The following is an 18,834-nucleotide window of genomic DNA, read 5'->3' on the forward strand; positions in this document are numbered from 1 at the left end:
AGGAGGAGCTGTTGGGAAGTTTCAGCTTCTGTTTTGCTATAGAAGCTTGTATGGAGTAAGTTTGCTTCTGGTTGGGATCAAATTGATTTAGCAAGGTAAGCAGAAGAGAACAAAATTTATTAAAATCCAAAGGTACAGTTCAGCTAGTGAACTGTAGTTTGTGAGCTTTACGAAATAACAGCTCTGAGGACTTTCTCATGCCCTCTAACCCACGGTGATCTTTTGTGTTCTGTTTTCTCTGCAGACGTCGGCTGATATCCCAGCGATCTTCTCTGGAGACTCTGGAGGACATCGAGGAAAATGCCCCACTGCGGAGGTCATTTTATTTACTCTCTCTCTCTGGTTACTTGTCTGTAAGGCACATGCATGGACAGACTTGCTGTCCCTGCATGTGTTGAAAAGTAACTGGGTGTTCACGTTAAGATGTTCTTCACGGTGGGTAAAGTGAAACCTCACACACCCTGCAAGGTGGTAGGTGACATGAATTACATGTTCCCTGGCTTTAGGTTATTAAATAAAAAGTCAGTATTTAAATAAAATGTCAGGAAATAAAAAGCCAGATTTGATTAATAGAGAGGTTTAGTTGTCACTAACAGGAATGACTAGCCTCTAACATAGTACCTTTAAAAAGTAAATACAGCTGGTTTAATAAAGTAAGCTTTTGAAGGCTAGTATTTTTAGTATTCTTATTTTTTATGGATTTCTATCATTTGTTCTCTGAGCACACGCAATCTTATTTCGGTAACCAGTGTTACTGTCTTTCTGTGTTGGCTGGTAGGTTTGTGACTGCTACCTCACTAATAAATATGTCCCCATCCTTGTTATATCAACAGCTTCAGTGTGGTTTTATTTCTGCATCCAAGAGGCCACAGCTTCTCTGGGGACCGCAGTAATTAGTCACTGGTCAGTCCTCTGGGGTGATGGAAAATGGAGCAACTGCTTAACAGTTCAGAAACAGGCTGATCAGTAATCTGACCAGAGTGTGGTATGCTTCCAGGTCAGCTGTTTGGCAAGGCAGGAGCTTAATTTTGAATGTCTCTTTACCTTGGCACCTGTAATTCATCTGGTTTATATTGATGTTTAGCCTATAGCATTGTTTATCCACATGCAGATGGGCTGTCTCTCCCCACCTCGAAGCAAAGACTTAATAGCAGAGGCTGTACCAACTGGCCTATTACCAAGGCTTGATTATTTTTACCAAGCTTACTGTTGAACACTTACCAACATTTTATGAAGCGTTCTCATAAATAATTCAAACACATATAATTGGCAAAAGATATAAACAGAGTATGGTTTGTGAGGCTGTATTTTTACTTGCTAATTTGCAGAATTAGTGGTAGAACCTCTCTCTTGGTGGTATTTTCCCATGAAGACGCTAACAAGGCTAATTGCAACCAGAGGGTGAGGGAATCTCAGCGATTTTAGTAACAGGAGGAAGGCAGAAATGGCAAAGTGATGAGGTCCCCCTCTTGGGGTCTACCCATGCAGTGTGATGGTGTTTGGGTACAGCAATGGGGACTGGCAGTCCCTGGTGTCTTGGGACCGGTGGTCTGTGGTTTCAGTCCAACAAAAGGACCTCTTGGGGTTGGGAAGCTGCTGAACTCTGCCTATGCATAGGAGACGATGGGAAAAATAGGTTAGGGAGCCTCAGCACAGAGGGACTGTGCTGGTTCCGTGTGCCGGCAGAGGATGCTTGTCCCTTAGCTCCCACGGAGGATGCAGTGGCTGCGGTCTGGCAGCCCTGGCCATGCAGTGAGCGCAGGAGTTATCTCCAGTGCCTGCGCGTCGTGCCATGCCTTGCAACAAAACAGCGCTGAGATGAAACAGAGAAAGCTTTCACACGCGTTGTGGTTTCAGCTGATTAAAAAGAACAAGGCTGGAGGGGGGCGGATATTGCTGTTTGTCTCATCTCTCCTCCCTCTGGCAATTTCTTTCTCTAACCACAATTTTAAAAGTGTGTTCAGATGTAAAATAGATTTAAGGATTAATGTATTGAAGAAAGATTTTTTTTTTTCCTGAGGTAATTTATTTTATTTTCAGTTGTTTTGTATGCTGTCAGGAATGTGAAAAGTGATATGTAGAGTTAAAAGCAAATAGGAATTATCCTTGCAAATGAGAGATTTTAAATCTTTCTAAAATTAAAACAAGAAAGAACTTTCCTCAATAGCTCTTTTATCAATAGCTAAGGAGGATACAGAAGTGTGGGTGTTGGTGTGAGGGGGAAAATTGCATATTTACCAGGTTTTGTTTTAGTTTAATTTTCTTTTTTCTTCTGAAAGCTTGGGCTAAGCTGTCACAGCAGATTACAGGAAGTTTTATTTTGCTCAGGTTTTTTTTATGATCTGGGTTTTTTTGCATGAAGGGAGGCGTGGTGGTGCCTTTTCTTATTACTTTAAATAATTTTTTTTATTTGAGCTGTCACATTTCCAGACTTATTGTCTTTATTGTTCTTGCTGATTCCTAACACAGGGTGACTTGAATCATTTGTCTCGTCTTTCCTTCCTGCCTTTGTGTAGATTTCTTGGCTGTACAGCTGGGAACTGAGTACTTTTATTTTTTTTCTCCCACCCCTCACCCGCAACTGATTTATTTTTCAGATGTCGGACACTCTCAGGATCACCCAGACCAAAGAACTTTAAGAAGGTTCATTTTATCAAGAACATGCGGCAACACGATACCAGAAACGGCAGGTACTGTGTTTTCAAATGCTGCTTCTGCAAAGGCAGTCCATGGGGCGCAGGGGAAAGGGCAGGGTCAGCATCCTCGTGCAAGAGCGCAGCATGCCGTTGCCACTTACTACAAACATAGTAATGGCCTTTAAAGTAGTCTGTGAAGGTGCAAGCTGCAACGTACACTCCTTCCTCGGGTGAAGTATGAGTTAATGGAAGTGCTAGCCCATGGATTTTTAAGACCTGTGTCTCCATAATACAAATAACTTGCGTAAAGTGAAAATCAGTTGGAGTAAACTAGGCATAATCTGGTTGCATTTCTTCAACAGTAGTGCGGGGTGCTAAGTGTGAGAGGGGCGCATGGCTGAACCTGCCTGGAGCAAGTTTAGCAATGGCTGAATGACATCCTAAGATCTATTAGTGGGTGTAAGGGTAGGCATCAAGCTAGCTGGGTTGTCAGGGCTGCCTGTGGCAGGAGGCTTACCGGACAAGTGACTCAAGAAAACAGCTTCAGGGAAAGGTATTAAGATTATCCTGAGTCTTACAAGATAAATTATAAACATGACAGATCCCAGTCACACCATTGTGTTCTTCTGGTTGGTAAATGCACAGCAGGGGGTGTTTGTGGCAAGGTGAGGAGTGGGATCCCTGTTTTCAGGGCAGATGCAGGCAGAGGGGCTCCTGGTGGGTGTGTGAGGGGTGCAGCTGCAGCCCGGATTGCAGCCATAGGCACTGGTGGGACCTATACGGCAGCAGTTGGCAGGGACTTCCCTTACTGCAAAGGCACAGTGCCTGTTGTTGTGTTCCCACCAGCAAAATAGGTTCTTTATTGCAGTATCACCCAGCTCAGAAGTGAAACTAGCTCCTACCTGCTTATAAAGAAGACACCTGCCCTCTCCATGTTTTTTTTCCCGAGACAATTTCCTCATGTGCCTCATGACTTTATTCTTGAGTTTTCAGGTTTTAAATAGACTACCTGAACAGGTTGCATATAGACTAAACCATCCCACTGAGAGCTGACCTTTGAACATACCTGTTCTCATACAACTGCCGTGGGCGAGAACCACATATGTTCCTGTGGACCAATTTGTGCACGTAGCCTGTGGTTTCCATCAGACATGGAACCACGTCAACAGAAATTCTGACATTACATTGAACCGCAGGTTTTATGAATTGAATTCTAGTGGGTGTTACTTGGCTCGAGCAAAATTTTCCTCGCATTTATTCTCACATGTACAATTAAATGAAGTGAAGGGTAGTAATCAACATAAATATTGCAGAAGCTGGCTCTGAGAGACGACAGCTTTTTAGAAACAGCTTTTGTAGCAAACAGATGCATGCAGAACTGTTGACTTAACTATTGTCTGACTAGCAGCTGATTATTGTCTTTACAACAAATACATGTGGAATCAAATGCTGAAAAGCAGCCCTCTAATTTTAGTCTGTTTTGTGCAGAAATAGATGTATGCTCTGGGAATTTCTTACAGCAAAAAATACTTATTCATAAGGTATTATGCAAATTCCACAGAGAATGAGTAATTTCTGAGATGTGTATAAAATACCTGCATAAACTTGATAGAAATATTACCTGCGAAAAAAAGAATAAATATTTGATTTGTAAACTCTTTTCTCCATCTTTTGCAAAAAAGTATTTGTAGGGTATGTGCAGCATTTTATCTTAATTCATAGATCAGTCATTATGTCTGATAATATAACTGAGTATTTTTCTTGCTAAGAAAACAGTGAGTAAGCTTCTGCTATTCAACTGGCTTCTTATCTTTGTCAGCAGACACAGTTTTCCAGAACATTTCCATAATCATAATAAAAAATCTCTTTATCTAGAATACAGGTACAATAAGAATAAGACACACAGTTTTGGAAATGTTTTTCGTCCTATGGATAAAGAGCCACAGCGATAGATAAAATAAAATGCAAAGTCAACACTTTGTGTCGCCCCTAAGGCCAGCTAAATCTAGCCGTAAGTAATCTGAGCACATACCCTGGTTTTCTGAGGGTACTAGATGCTGTTGCAGTCACTGAAGTTAATAGGCATTCTGGATGAAAAGGACCTCAGGAAAGTCAGGTGGATCTGCTTTATGAGTTCATCCTAAAATAACAGAGTTTCTGAGTACCTTAAGACCTCTAAAGCAGGTGTCCTCTCTGGTTCCCTGTGACATGGAGGAGCACAGATATTGCAATGGATAGAAAACCCTCCTGGGGCTCCTTCCCACGCTCCGGACCTCATCCCCAGCAGCTCGTGCATGGTTGTGCAGGACACAGGTGCTGAGCCGAGCTGGAGTCAGGCTCTCTGAGCTGTCTCCGAAACCCCTGACCTTTCTGTCGCAGCATGACAGCCTTTCACTTAGCTTGAGGAACCCAACTTTGAAAACATCTATACAGAATATATTTTTGAGTGGTGAATTCGATAGCTGGGCTTTAGAATAGCTAGCACTTTCAGTAATTGTTTCACTGGCTTTTGACTGTGAGTGTCAGAGCAAAGAAAGCTGCAGTGTGGGTGATAGCTCTGGTATCAGGGCTCCTTTCTCTGGTAGCTGCCCTTATTTGCAGCTCTCAACCTGTAAAGTGACGTGTCCTTGTCCTGTGGCACTGAGAGCTCTTCCCCTCTCAGCCCCGGGGGATGCCACACACTGAGCGACAATGCTCTGGGTCCAGCCTTCGGCAGTCCAGTGGCAAGGCAGGACTGGCTGTGGTTAAAATAAGAGTTCAGCTATTTAGCACAGAGGAAAACCACCTATACACAGACTGGAGCTTATCAGCTAGTCCTTGTAAAGCTTCCTGCTGATGGTGCTGTGCGCTGGTTAAACCGGTTTCTTTGGATTTGTAGGACGTGGCTTATTAAAGGAGCTGGAAAATTAGGTTTCCTAGACTGTATTGTCAAAGCAGTCCTGTAAAACAGCACAAAATAAATTCTCCCATTACAAGACAAAAACAAGTCAACCCTAACATACAAATTCACACAGGTAGCCACCAATGTGTGGTTTCACCCACTTTGCTCAACAGGTTTATTGGTGGTATCTTCCATAAACTGTGAAGCAGAAGATTTCCTATCTAGCAGAAACGGGCCACCGAAACAGCAGCCTGAGCCAGCCAAACAAACAATTCATGGTGAGAATGGGACAAGAACATTTCTGGAGTCATCCTATATAGCAGATACAAAAGTAGTAAAACAGTGCTCCTCTCCCACCCCCATGACATTGCTTTCTCAATTTTTTTGTTAGTATGCAGATCTAAGCCAAGGCCAAACACCACCCATAGGCTATGAAAGGTCTCTTTTGCTGCCCTTTTAATTGTGGAAATGCACACACATGCACTCTTAAGAGGTTGGCTATTTGCAGCATCCTCACAGTTCATAATTACTCTTGGCCACCTTCCAATAGCCCCAGTTTGAACGTGGGAGACTCCAAAATGACGGCTGCTTCCCAGACAGCATCCATGGTTTGTGTGTTCACCTTTACGTGCAGGACAGCAAAGCCCTGGTAGTCAAACACCATCAATCAGGTATGAGAAAACAGGCTTCAGTATTCCGCATGTGTATAGTACATATGATGTATATCACATTGCCTGATGGCAGCCTTTTGGTGCAACACGATCAAACCTAGAGAGACACTAAAGAAAAGAGAGATTATTCTTCTTCAAGTCAAGCGAATTACTGATTCTGCTGAGAGCCTTATGCTCAGTAAGTTTTTGTAGTTTCATAGCATACACCTCATTAAAGAAATTGGAAGATTAGCTTTTACAGTCTCAGACAGTTGCGCATTGTCAGAGCTCTCTTGCAAAATAATGGTTGCTCTGAACCATAGTAATTAGCACAACTTCTTGATGAAATGTGAGAATTAGACAGTGAAAACCTTTTCATGAAGAAATTTTAAACATGTCCAGGTGGCCCAGTGGCAATCAGGGCACGTAAACCCACTTTGACTCAAACTGCTGATGTCGGAGGTGGCTCATTCAGAGCTGCGCAGGTTTGTAGATGCCCTTTGTTGAAGGGTTGAAATCCAGGAAAATGTTTTTCTCCCTGTCCTGCTGGGATAGAGTTAATTTTTCTTCTAGTAGCTGGTACAGTGCTATGTTTTGGGTTCAGTATGAGAAGAATGTTGATAACACACTGATGTTTTCAGTTGTTGCTAAGTAGCGTTTATGCTAAGTCAAGGATTTTTCAGTTTCACATGCCCAGCCAGTGAAAAGGCTGGAGGGGCACAAGAAGTTGGGAGGGGACACAGCCAGGACAGCTGACCCAAACTGGCCAAAGGGGTATTCCATACCATGTGATGTCATGCCCAGTATATAAACTGGGGGGAAAGCTGGACAGAGGCTGCTGCTCAGGAACTGACTGGGCATCTGTCCTAGTTTCAGCATCAGTCAGTGAGTGATGAGCAATTGCATTGTGCATCGCTTGTGTTGCATATTCCCATCCTTTTATTATTATTGTAATTTTATTATTGTTATTATTATCCTTATTAGTTTCTTCCTTTCTGTTCTATTAAACTGTTCTTATCTCAACCCACACGTTTTACCTTTTTTTTCCTGATTCTCTCCCCCATCCCCCTGGGTTGAGGAGAGTGAGTCAGCAGCTGCGTGGTGCTTAGTTACTGGCTGGGGTTAAACCACAACACTCCCATAAACAATAATTCGATATTCCTGAACAGCAACCGGCTTCTGCCACACCTTCTCCAAAGCGTACTTTGTGACAAGTTTCTGGACTTTTCTGCCCCAGCAAACCATTGCAGGCCCTCAGAATTTTTTTGTTTTCCATGCATATCATCAGACCTCTAAATAAAATGCCATTTTATTCCTCCGTGATGGGCTTCTGACCGCTGCCCTCCCTGCTTCTCTTCCAGTCCAGCTCCTAAGGCTGTTCTGCCCTAGCCCCCTCCTGCAGCAGATGAGGTTTTGTGGCATCCTGGCAGTGGAGGCCGTGGGCTCCTCTCCTGCTCTGCCTGGGAGACCTTTATGTAAAGGGGGTCCCCCGATTTACGGAAAGACGGGCAATACTTGGGTCCCGTGGGAAAGAAACCTGAAAAAAACTAGAGGCTGGGCTGGTGCTTTTTATTTCCTTTCAGGTCTGATTCCTTCTGATACACACAGTAAGGTTTATGTAGTCACGTGCCACTGTTGTCTCTGCTTGTGGATATGGGAGGACAGTTTGTTCTTCTTCAGGTATTAAGAGCTGGGGTTTTTTTTTAGGGAGGTGTAGGGTGTTGGTGGAAGAGCTGTATTTCCAGAAGCAACCAGAGGGAGTGGGGCAAATATGCTTAGTGGATACCGTGGTTTTCTGAATTCAGAGATGCTTTCTTATGTCAGCCTCAAAATCTGTGCTAAGTTTCATAACATCAGCAAACAAGGCTTCCAGTGAACAAGCAAGCTGTTGTGAGTAGCAACCATTCAGCATAAGTAGCGGCAAGCACAAAATTAATCACATGCCAGGTTTTTTTGCTTGTGGATTGCCTTTATTAAATGTGAAAAATGATTCCCTCCCCCTGCTCTATAACTTACTGCTGCACCATGAGATCATCTTTTAGGATCTGAGATATTTACCATAGGTAAGGGGTGTTATGGCATTAAAACAAAAAATGAAGTCATACTTTATCTGCTGCAAGAGAACTTCATAATGCTGTATGCATGTTTATTATTAGAAACTCTCCTTTATTAAAGGGTAAATACCACTTTGCTTTTAAACATGCTTTTAAGGAGAAAAATAGGATTACTCTAACAGAATGACCTAGGAGAAGGAAAATGATCATTCTGCATTTTTCCAAGCATTGCATGCAGCAGCTCTCTTGGGGGTCTAAACTTTTCCAAGAATCATGACTAAGCTGGTCCCTTAAGGAAATAGTGTTTTAATAACAGTGTAACTGGTATGAGATTTGTAGGTGCATATGGTGGTTTTCAGACAGTAAAGAACGAAATAGCTTGCTAGGGTTCATTGTCCAACTTTGACCAGTGTAGGACAAAGGATGAAATATTTGGGTGAAATCCTCACATACAGATCTGTGGCACAGAACATCGGAAAAATCAATGTTGGAGAGCAGAGCAAGGAAGTGCAATAGCCCTGACAACCAACCTAGCAGTAGGTCCTAGCATTTGGACCACAAGTACAGAATTTTAGAAAGGTAAAATGTCAGTAAATTCTAACATTAATAGGATTAGAAGATGGCACAAATTGCATCCCCTCAAATTCCTCTAAGACATGGTGATGGCAGTTAGAGGGAAGAAGGGTCTTTTTAGTGTTATGTTGTACAATTGTCAGTGTTCTGCAGGTAAGAAGGAAAGAGGGTATATTTATAAACAATCGGTTATTTATTGGCATTTTATATCTTACATCTTGATCAAGCTTCTCTTGGCTTCTTGCCAATCTGCATCTCCCCAGACTATAATAATGTAGCTGTTGGCAGTCCATGCAGTTTTATGGAAAGTGGGTCTTGACCTCATGGTGGTTTTGATGTTGCTTAATGATACGTCAGAGCATGATGGCTAAAGGTAATAGTGTGGCTGTAAAACAGATAGGGTGCTCTAAGGTATTTGATTTAATGCCACACAGTGACTTTGCAGATGATGCAGAGATTTGGAGACTGGTTAAGAATACAAGGCGTTTGCTGTAAGAGTGGCCTGGATTCTGAGATAAGCTCTGTGCAGGCAGTTAATGTATGCTTTCATGTAGCCAAATCTTGAGCTACCTGCCTATAAGGAATGAAGGCAAACCATGCTTACAGGAGGGATTCAGCCCTGACAGTTAGTGACTGAGGCAGACGTGGCACTGGAGGAGAAGGGGCGAGGAGCTGTGGATCAGTCACGCCTGAGTGTCAATGCGACATCATAACCAAGGGGGATGATATGATTACTGGGTGCAGGGGTTGGTGGGTCGTCAGAGCTAGACACTGATCTTGAAGGTAAGACTGAAAGATCTGATGTTTCTATTTGTCATCTGTGCAACTGCTGAGGCCAGTGATACTGCCCAGAGACCAAGAAGGGCAATGGGGAAAAACTGGAGAAGACTGAAGGAGGAACCTGGAAAACAGTGAAAGGATCTGAAAGCTTATGATAATAGCAAACTTGGACTTCATCCATGAATCAGTCTATTGCAGGAACCGGAAGCTGAAAATGAAGGGAGTCCTTTGGTTTAGCAGAGAAAGGTCATGACCAGCAGCTGGAAATTCTTGTCTGATAAATGCAGACTCCCAAGTCAGCCACAGAGTCGTGGTGTGTATCACAGGTGGTTGTTGGTGTGTATATCACCTGGGTTGCTGCTGGATTTGTCTGGTTAGTTTCAGCCATGGTGGTGAGTTGTCAAGAATGGCTCCTTGCCTGTCTGGGTGGACTCCTTTCACTAGGACTCCTTTCACTAGAAAACCATCTATCCTGGATTCCAAGTAATGTGTCCAAGATAGTCTTCCTAGAAAGGGGGATGGGACTGCACTACTCATTCACCTTGTAATGCATGGCACAGGCTTCAGCACTTCTGTAAACACTCAGTAGCACGATACCCTACCTGTGAGATAAAAAAGAGGAGGGAGAAGTCATCCATGATGGAAGTTTTATGATTATGAATTCCTCAAGGGTAACATCTGTTGCTTTGCTTATTGTGGTGGGATTTTTAAATTTTAGTCTTTGATTTCTTTTGTTTTCTTTTATATTTTAGAATAGTCCTTATCAGCAGCAGAAGATCCTTCTGTAGCATATTTTCAGTGCTGCCATATCGAGACTGTACCCAAGTCGGGTATGTATATTTATACATGTACTACATAGTCTTTCTGGGCCTGCATGTAGACCTGTTAACGGACGACAGCATGATGGAGGCTAATGCTTTTACATATCTGCTCTGAGAAGATGTATTTGCCTTGTGGAACGTTACCAGGTTAAAACTACAGCTCTCAGTCCCCAGTTTATTTATATGTATTGTGGTGTCTTTGGTTATTAAACTGGAGAAGACTACCCCCCTGAAATGAACATTCTTGAAATATGCACTGTTTTTATTGTTTCTTCTGACTTCACTCATCTTTGACAAAGCAAGTACTCTCGACAGCACAACTTTTATTTTATAAGCAGTCTTAGTTTTCGTATTCTCCCACACAAACATGGTGCTACTGTATCTAGGTTTCCAGAACTATAGAGAAATATTTGGATTTGAACACAATACCTTTTTATTGTACATTTAGCCATCGATCAGATCATTCAGTCAGTGAAAACAGATTATTTTGGCCATAATACAATACAGGTTCTTAGCTGGTGTAAGCAATGTCTGTGGAGCTGCCTTGGATCCCTCGACGTGCTGAGACACTAGACCTCTGACAGAAAAGTTTATTTGGATTGAAGCAGTTCTCCAAAGACTGAGATAGCTTTTTGCCCTTGCACTGAAACTGCAGAAGTGGAAGAAACTGGATTTGGCTAGGAGACGTTGTCTGGCAGGCTCTGGGGCACGGCTTGCTGGGTGCCTTCGGGGGCACAGGGCAAGTCTGGGAAGGGCAGTGCTGGTTGCTGGCAGCTCCATGCCCCTGGGGCAGAGGAGTAAAGCATGGCCACCGTGGCTGCTCGCCAGAGAGAGCCGAGCTGTCTGTAGTTGGGGTCGGCTCACCGCCTGCAGGGCACAAAATTTCCGGGAAATATTCAGCTGATACCCTGAGGTGGGTTTGAAAGACCCACAGATCATGTAGAGTCACATTTATCCAGTGCATTAAGGATGAATTCGGCTCATAGTTTTCAGCCATTTATTTAATTCTGGAGAGTGATTTGCCACAAGCTGCTTGTGCATCAGTAATTCAAAACAAAGGGAGGTTATTTTTCATGCAAAAAGGAAAGGAGGCACCTTTGTAGGAGAGTTGACTTGCTCTCCTGTCTCTAACAGTAAATTTTTTCCCTTAATTAAACTGGGATGACCCATCAGGCAAATTCTTGACAGACTGGCAGCTTTGTTCGTTCTTCTTGAGTACACTGTCATTCATTTATGATCATTGCCTGTGGAAATTGCCTCTTTATTGAAAACTGAATGTATTTTGAAATGCTGATGACTGGTTATACCTTCTAAATTACAGCAGTAACGAGCCCAGCTGCAAACCTAAATATTATTTCAGCATGTAATGTCTTGTACCATGCTTGCACAGCAAGAAGGGCATGGGATGAGAAGGTAGCAAGTGCCAGTACAAAACAATTTAGCCCTGTTCCCTTTGCTAAAAAGCCAGGATTAAAAAAAAAAAAAATAAACGCCCTCTGTCTTTCTTCCAGATCATCAGAGGAAGAGAGGAACAATTCAGTGGCACCTCCTTCCAGGAACAGCTGGTGCAAAGAACAGATGAGGCAGTATAGCATAAACTGTAGTCACTCTGTTCAGGCTGCACAGTGCTTGCTTACTTCATTGCACATTTTGGATGTGTGGTAGGAGCGGGGAGAGACACTAGTACCCTTTTGAAGTACTGTAGTACTGTAGTGATAGCATCCTTTAGCTTTGCTTCCTCTGAATCTCTGGATTGCTGATGTCTGTCCCCAGGCAAGATGTCCTAACTGGTTTATGTTCTGCAAACATTACTGAACAGTTTACAAAAAGAAACAAATTGTTGCAAGGAACTATGGGCACATATGCAATTAGGCTGGAGTAAGCCCTGGCAGGAGTGGGAGAGAGAGAGGGTTGGACGAGCATGCAGGGGGGACAATTCCATGTGAGAGGAGCACATGGTGGAGCTGCTGCTGCTTCTCCACCTCTGCTCCAACTCGCGGGCACTGTGGCCAGCGAGGAAATCTGCAGGCACAGCTGTGTTTTGGGGAGGCTGCCAGCCCCGGTTATATTGTAGGCAGCACAGAAGAGCTCTACTGTATCGATGCTGGCAGCAAAACTGCACTAACAGACCCTTTTTAAAAACCTGTCTGAAAGGCAGTTCCTGCAGTCACAGCTAAAATCTATGTACTTGGCCACAGTGTATGGGGCAGCATCACCCCATACCAACGAGGTGCAAGCAACGTACTCTAGACTCTGGCCCTTGCTTGCCCATCCTCCATGCCGAGGTCAAGCTACAATAGCAAGACACACACCCCCCCCCAAACTGTGTTTTTAAGTGGTTGTACAAATACAAATGGAGGTCTGTGGCATGCAGGGCGGAGAACTGTGGAAGTACGTAAAAGGATGAAGTTTGAGCTGTTCCCTGGAATACGTTTCCCAAATCCCCCTCCCGGGCAGCCGGGCAGCAGCCAGCTCACCAGAGTGCAGCTGGCAGCAGGCTTTTGAAGGGAAAAAGGCTCCAGAGCAGTGCAGAGGCTGCTGCTGCTGAATGGTAGGTTTTTCTACCTGCAGTTTCAGAAGGCCAATCTGATGGTACTTGCTGGGGCTGAGAAGGAGGGACACTGTGTGCTAGGGAAATTACTTTCTCTGGTTTTCTCTGTTATGCTGAAGAGAAGTGAAAAGTACAAGGCAGAGTGAAATGGTGCGGAGAAAAAAGTCACCAACAGAAGTAATCACTAGAATTTTCTGTCCTCAAAATTTTGTCCCTACCTAGTATCTGATAGAAACCTAATGCTTTAGCTTATAGTGCTTTTGTGCAAGGGAAAGGGGAGAAGTAAAACTAAATTGACAGAGGTTTTGAGATGTGGTATCTCCTCCTGGAGTCACTGAGAGGCAGGTACTTTTGTGCATCTGGGCCATAAATTCTCTCCAGGTCTGGCTACATTAAAATTGCCAGCATCTTTGCTGATGGTGTGAAGACAGGCACAGCTTCACCTGTTTCCATAGCCAAGAGTAGGGTAATGGGCAGGACCAGAGCTTGCTTTTCTTCCTCTGTCTAGACCAGCAGAGCAGCTGTGAGAGCAGACATAGCCAAGTCAAAGCAATGTAAGGAAGGCTATACTTCAAGTTAGGAGCAGAAAGAGGAGCTCAGCATCTTGCCTGTTGGCTTTCCTTGGCTCCTGCCCTGCAGTGTTACAGCCCAAAGTCATCAGACCCTGCGCAGGGTTTAGTGGTGGCTAAGGGCAGTGGTGAGAGGCTTGCCCTGTACTGAGAGCACTGTAACAGTGCTATTGCCTCTGTTATTAAATTAACAGACACAGACACAAATTCTCTTTATCATTACAGGCTGATCTGCAGAAGCAGGTAGCACCTACAGCATCCAGCAACACTGATAATGTTGTCTGAATGCTTGGCTTTGATTATGTTTTTATGAAATACAAAGCCATTGTGTGCACAGGTTAGAGGCGAGGCAATTCAAGTGCTAGTAGTGATACTGCAGGATCAGTTGTGCAGTTGCTACTCTTTTTTTCAGTGTATTGGAGATCTTCATGGCTAAAGGATATCCATGCTCTGAATTTTTCTGCTGAACAAAATCTTGCTTACCTGTGAAACATGCATGCTGTTACCACACAGAGATTTTGCAGTAAAGTTTGCAAACAAAACACATGCATGAGAAGATGCAGCAGTGACTGCTGAACCTTTTTTGCCGTTGTGGAGAGATACTTGTGCTTTATAAGAATTGTTTCTCCTCTCCTTTCTCACCATTCACTAGCGTTATACTGTGCATCATGTTGACACCCCCCTATTCTTTCATAATACTTAAAAATTTGAAGCACCATGTGTAATATTATGCTAATACTATTCTTTGAGTTCTTCTTTCTTATTTAAATACAATACTCCAAAAAATGGAAGAGCTACTTTGTGAAGGGTATTGAAACTGGATTTCTGGCTCAGCATCCACCTTCTATCTTCCTTGTAAGAGATGAGAATTAATCCCCATCTAGTTCTGCAGATAGGCAGAAAATGGAAGGTAATGACAGTTATCAGAGGGTGCGCCTTGTGCAACCCCTGAACTGCTGTAGCGTACACCTCCTTTGTCAAAGGTTGTCATGGTGGAAGCTCATGGCAAGTGGAACTGAGGCTTAGCACGGTTCCTCTTCCAGGACAAGGGGAGATGCCTCAGGTCACTAGCAAATAGCTGCCCCACCACACACGCACTCAGCACGTGCATGTACACATGCATGCTGACCTGCTCTAGGCCCTCAGAGGGGATTCGTGTCACGGCAGACCGAAGAGTGGAGGCGTTCACAGATGGATTCTTGAAGGAATTATTCATTTGGGGATGGGCTCCAGGTGGTTTGAGGTGAATTGGATTTCAGCCCTTTGAGGCAGGAGCTGGGGTTCATACACAGCAGTTATTAGCCTTTTAGCCATTTAGCCTGTGCAAGGGCGCTCTGCGGACCCTCCGTGCGACCCCAGCCAGGGTGGGGAAGGACCAGGTTCAGCTCTGCCTCCAGGTAGCTACCCTGGGAAAGGCAGATTTCCTGGGCAGGGGAAGAAGGAAACCCTTTCTCCATTGCTTGCCTGCTCTTGGAGCTTCTCTAGGCACCACTTCAACTTCCAGTGAGATGGTACAACTCTGGCAGTCCTCATGGATGTTGTTGGAGTTGGTCCATGTGGCCTGCAGGACATGGTGGCCTGCAGAAGGGCTGTGCATATGCCTGCAGCCAACTGAGCAATCAGTTCTTGTTAGTATTTTAAAATGCCTAAGCATTTTCAAAAAAGGCAATGGCAGTGTATGTCTGTCACTGTTAGAGGTGTTATAAAGGAGGAAGAAAGTAACATATTGTCTTTACCCCCAGGAAAAGAAGGTAGTGCAGTTAGTTGGGTTTATAGTTCTGTTGTGTTGTGGGCTTTTTTCTTTGGCGTGCATAATTTAAAAACATGTTTCTGAAAAGGGACTTTTTAGGCTTGTTTTTGTTAATGGCAAAAACATTCGCAGATTAAAATCGTACCTATTCTGATGATAACTTTATTTTGTGATTTTGTAAGAACCTTTTAAGAATTTCCAAGTTCCTGTAAAGTCCTGCCCAGAAGGTGAATCTAGAGGACCCGGGGGAGGAGGAGGAGAGCTGGCAGTGTCACACAGATGTGGCGCTGCAACATGGCTAGTCTTATATTTGACTCTCAGCTGCTGGGCTTGCAGTGACTGCCTGCCATTGGGGCTGGAGGCGATGAGCTACAGGACAGAAAATCCAGAGCATCAGAAAGTGCATGTCCTTACAAAACTGGCCCCAATTCACCTCATCTTTTATTCTTCATGGCATTGAATTCATTAAGTGGTTAGAAACTTACCTGCAGCAGGCATAGCTGCTGAATATTGCTGTCTTGACAAGAATATAGGTATTCATCTGACTAAACTTGCCTCCAGTTAAGGGAAATAATGCAATATGAGTAATCAAATGGATTGAAGCCCAGGAAATGGACCATTCTTCTAAAGTAAAGCAGCAAGTCCTTAAATAAAAAGAATTTGTGTCCTTCTCAGAAATGCTACAGACCAGCTTCATCCAGTTTCTAAAGATAAATCACTGCTGAATTTCACTTTGAATTTAACTAGGTGCTGGCCAGAACACTAATGAGTTCAATGATGCTGAGAGCAAGAGGTTTTCAACACCATCACCCCAAATAACATGTAGCCACAACAATCGATGTGTCCGTAGGCCAGGCATTCCCAATGGCCTTCGTTACCTAAACTCTGAAATCTTTGTTTGTCTTCAATGTTTAAACTGGGTAAGAAAGTCATATGCAAAATAGGCAAAAAGAAGCATTTAAGTGAGATTGTCTCACATGCCACACCCCTGCTATCAGTTATTTGGCAGGTCAGGTAACAAGCATTGCAGTGAGTGTGGAAAACGGGAATATTTACAGGAGAAATGAGAGCATCGAAATTGCATTAAAGATAGTAGCAATAAGCACACAGCAAGGCGGAATACTCTGTTATGTCCTTCAGATTTGTTACCAAGTTCCTTGCTATTCTTCCCCAACAGATTTTTGTACATGTGGCAATTTTGATTAAGTCATCAATCTCAAGTGTTTTTCCTGAGCATTTATCATTCCGTAGGCCCGGGGAAGAATAACTAGCTGGTTTTATCTGATAATAGGGAAACTGAAGTACCCCTGCTTTTCTTTACCATTGCCCATTTTCCCTGCTTCTCCCAAATTGGAGAAGCAAAACCAAAACCAAGTGCATATTAGCTTTACAGAAAGACACATAAATCTGTTTTGTTTTTTTTCCCACAACAGGACATTTCAAAACTAATGATGTCATGTATGAATTTTATAGAGGCACTGTTGCTCATTTTTGAGTTGTCCTGTTCCCTTAGATTGAAATTCAGCAATGAATTTCCAAAAGCTAATAGGTTTGAATTCTGATCTTTTACTCTGTGTTGGGCAAAACATCGGGACAAGAGCTCACGTGCTGCCATCTGAATATGTTTGAGGAGAGAGAAAGGATACTGGCCCATTAGAGCCTTCTTTCCAGGAGCTTTTCCACCTCCTCTCCCTGTAAATTGCTGCTGGAGTTGTTGTTCTAGCAACACTAATGGCAATTAGGATCTGAAAGCTCTGGATCAATTAAAGCAGGCAGTCTCAGGCAGCAGGAGATCTGCTGCTGGACTGGCTGGCAGCATGTCTTTTCCAAAGCTGTCATTGTCCTTGACCCTATCAACAGAGACGATAAGTAGAAATTATTTACAGTGACGGATAACAACAGTATCTTTTCTTGATGTCTCATGAACTGCCTTCGCTTTTAGAATAAATCTTAACAGTCAGGAGTCACTAAGCATAAAATATAGACACAAAAGTCTTACATCTCTAAATAACAATTATCAGATTCCTTTTCCAATAAGCAGAAGACTTTTTCATGTATCTAGAAATCTATTTAATATTTAATGGACTCCTAAATTATTCACAGGTTAAAGTGTTCAAATGTTGCTGTCATTTAAAGAGCAACTACCCAGCAGGAGTCTTGCATGGGGCTTTGTAGATCACATCAAAGCATAACATTTGATTCATTAAAGAAATGTTATACTTTCAAAAGTAATAGCATCCAATTTATATTCTGTTAGTCCTGGCCTGACTAATAAAAGACATGGTGAGATTTCCTGTTTTGATTCTTATCTACCTGCTTAGTAAAACTTTTCACCATCTGACAACAAATTTGGGATCCCAAGTCACTTGGTATTGTTCCAAGAAAATCTGTGAACTCTGTTAGGTGGAGAAACTTTTGGTTTTTTCTGCAGTCCTGGATAACTAAAACAATATGCTTAGTTTTGAATGTAGTTTTTAACGCTGCTCAGCTTTCTGGAAATGGTATGCACGAATAGAATATCTAGAGCTTGACATTGATGTAAATCAGGGCAACTCCCCGAACTTTGGCAGAAAATGGGATCTAGTTTTTTGCCTCCTAAGGAAATGTCATCCCTGATCTTCTCATTTACTCAAGTTTATCCTGCTCAAATAAAGCAAAGGTAGTAAAATTAAGTTCCCGTGATTTATTTTTGCTTTATGGTGTCTGCTCGAATCCCTTGAAAACATTGTTTTGGAAAATAAAACAGAAAAATCAAAAATGAGGAAGAAGAGGATGGAAGTTTTCTTCACTTAAAAGCCTCTTTGGCAAGGACCATCTTTCCTATTCTGCATTTTGTAAGCACCTTTTACTACTGGATATTGGTTTGTGCAGTTCCTCAGTCCCATTGGTGAAAGCTTGATTTTTTTTTATATGAAGTGCCTATCCTCCATATGCCTCTGCCCTGTGGGGCCCATTGACTGTGGTGCCACGCGAGGGCATGTGTCCTGAAGAACTTGGTGGTGGTGGTTGATAGCACTGGTGTGGCAGCTATACCCAAACAACCGTCCTGACTCTTCCCCAGGCACGGCTCACCCTTTTGGAGAGGGCAAAGCGGAGGCATCCCCCAGGTCTTTCCTAGCTGCTCGTGGGATTTTGAGGGTGTGGGGAGGAAGCAGCTGTGCTGGGGCTCCCCCAGCAGCAGGGTGGCAGCCCTTGGACTTGCTCTTCCAGCAAGAGCTTTGCTGAGGCATTCTTGAGCTTTTTGTCTGTAATAGGAGGGAGGGAAAAAAATCAAGGCTTGTCCTGCAGAAACTTGACTAGCTTGCTGTTGATCGTAGTGGTAGGGAACTCAAAAACAGTACAGTAAAGTTGCCTAGGAATTTCTTACTAGGTGTTCTCCAAGATCTTTTACCAGTGAGAGGAGGATGTGTATAAGCTAGGATCAGCCTTTCCATGTATACGCTGATAAGAAACTGCACATTGTTTAGTACTGATTTCCACAGAGAGGGAGTTTAATTCTCTGTTTTATGGACAGGTTTCTCTCCAAACAGTAATACTTTATTACTGTATTTTACAATACAAGCGATCAT

At 43.2% G+C, this 18,834-nt stretch overlaps 1 protein-coding gene across 1 annotated transcript in view; it reads left to right on the plus strand.

The window, feature by feature from the left end:
* Positions 1-249: 249 nt before the first annotated feature.
* The window catches only part of CABLES1 (Cdk5 and Abl enzyme substrate 1), a 36,609-nt gene continuing 18,024 nt past the window's right edge, over positions 250-18,834 (plus strand). Inside the window, exons 1-3 of the mRNA XM_010574326.1 lie at positions 250-316; positions 2,598-2,690; positions 10,327-10,404. Coding sequence (XP_010572628.1) covers positions 2,662-2,690; positions 10,327-10,404 — 107 coding nt within the window. The 5' untranslated portion in view covers positions 250-316; positions 2,598-2,661. The remainder of the gene's footprint in view (positions 317-2,597; positions 2,691-10,326; positions 10,405-18,834) is intronic.

This window comes from Haliaeetus leucocephalus, unplaced genomic scaffold, assembly GCF_000737465.1.
Source record: "Haliaeetus leucocephalus isolate CR32 unplaced genomic scaffold, Haliaeetus_leucocephalus-4.0 Scaffold428, whole genome shotgun sequence".
Taxonomy (NCBI): Eukaryota; Metazoa; Chordata; class Aves; order Accipitriformes; family Accipitridae; genus Haliaeetus; species Haliaeetus leucocephalus.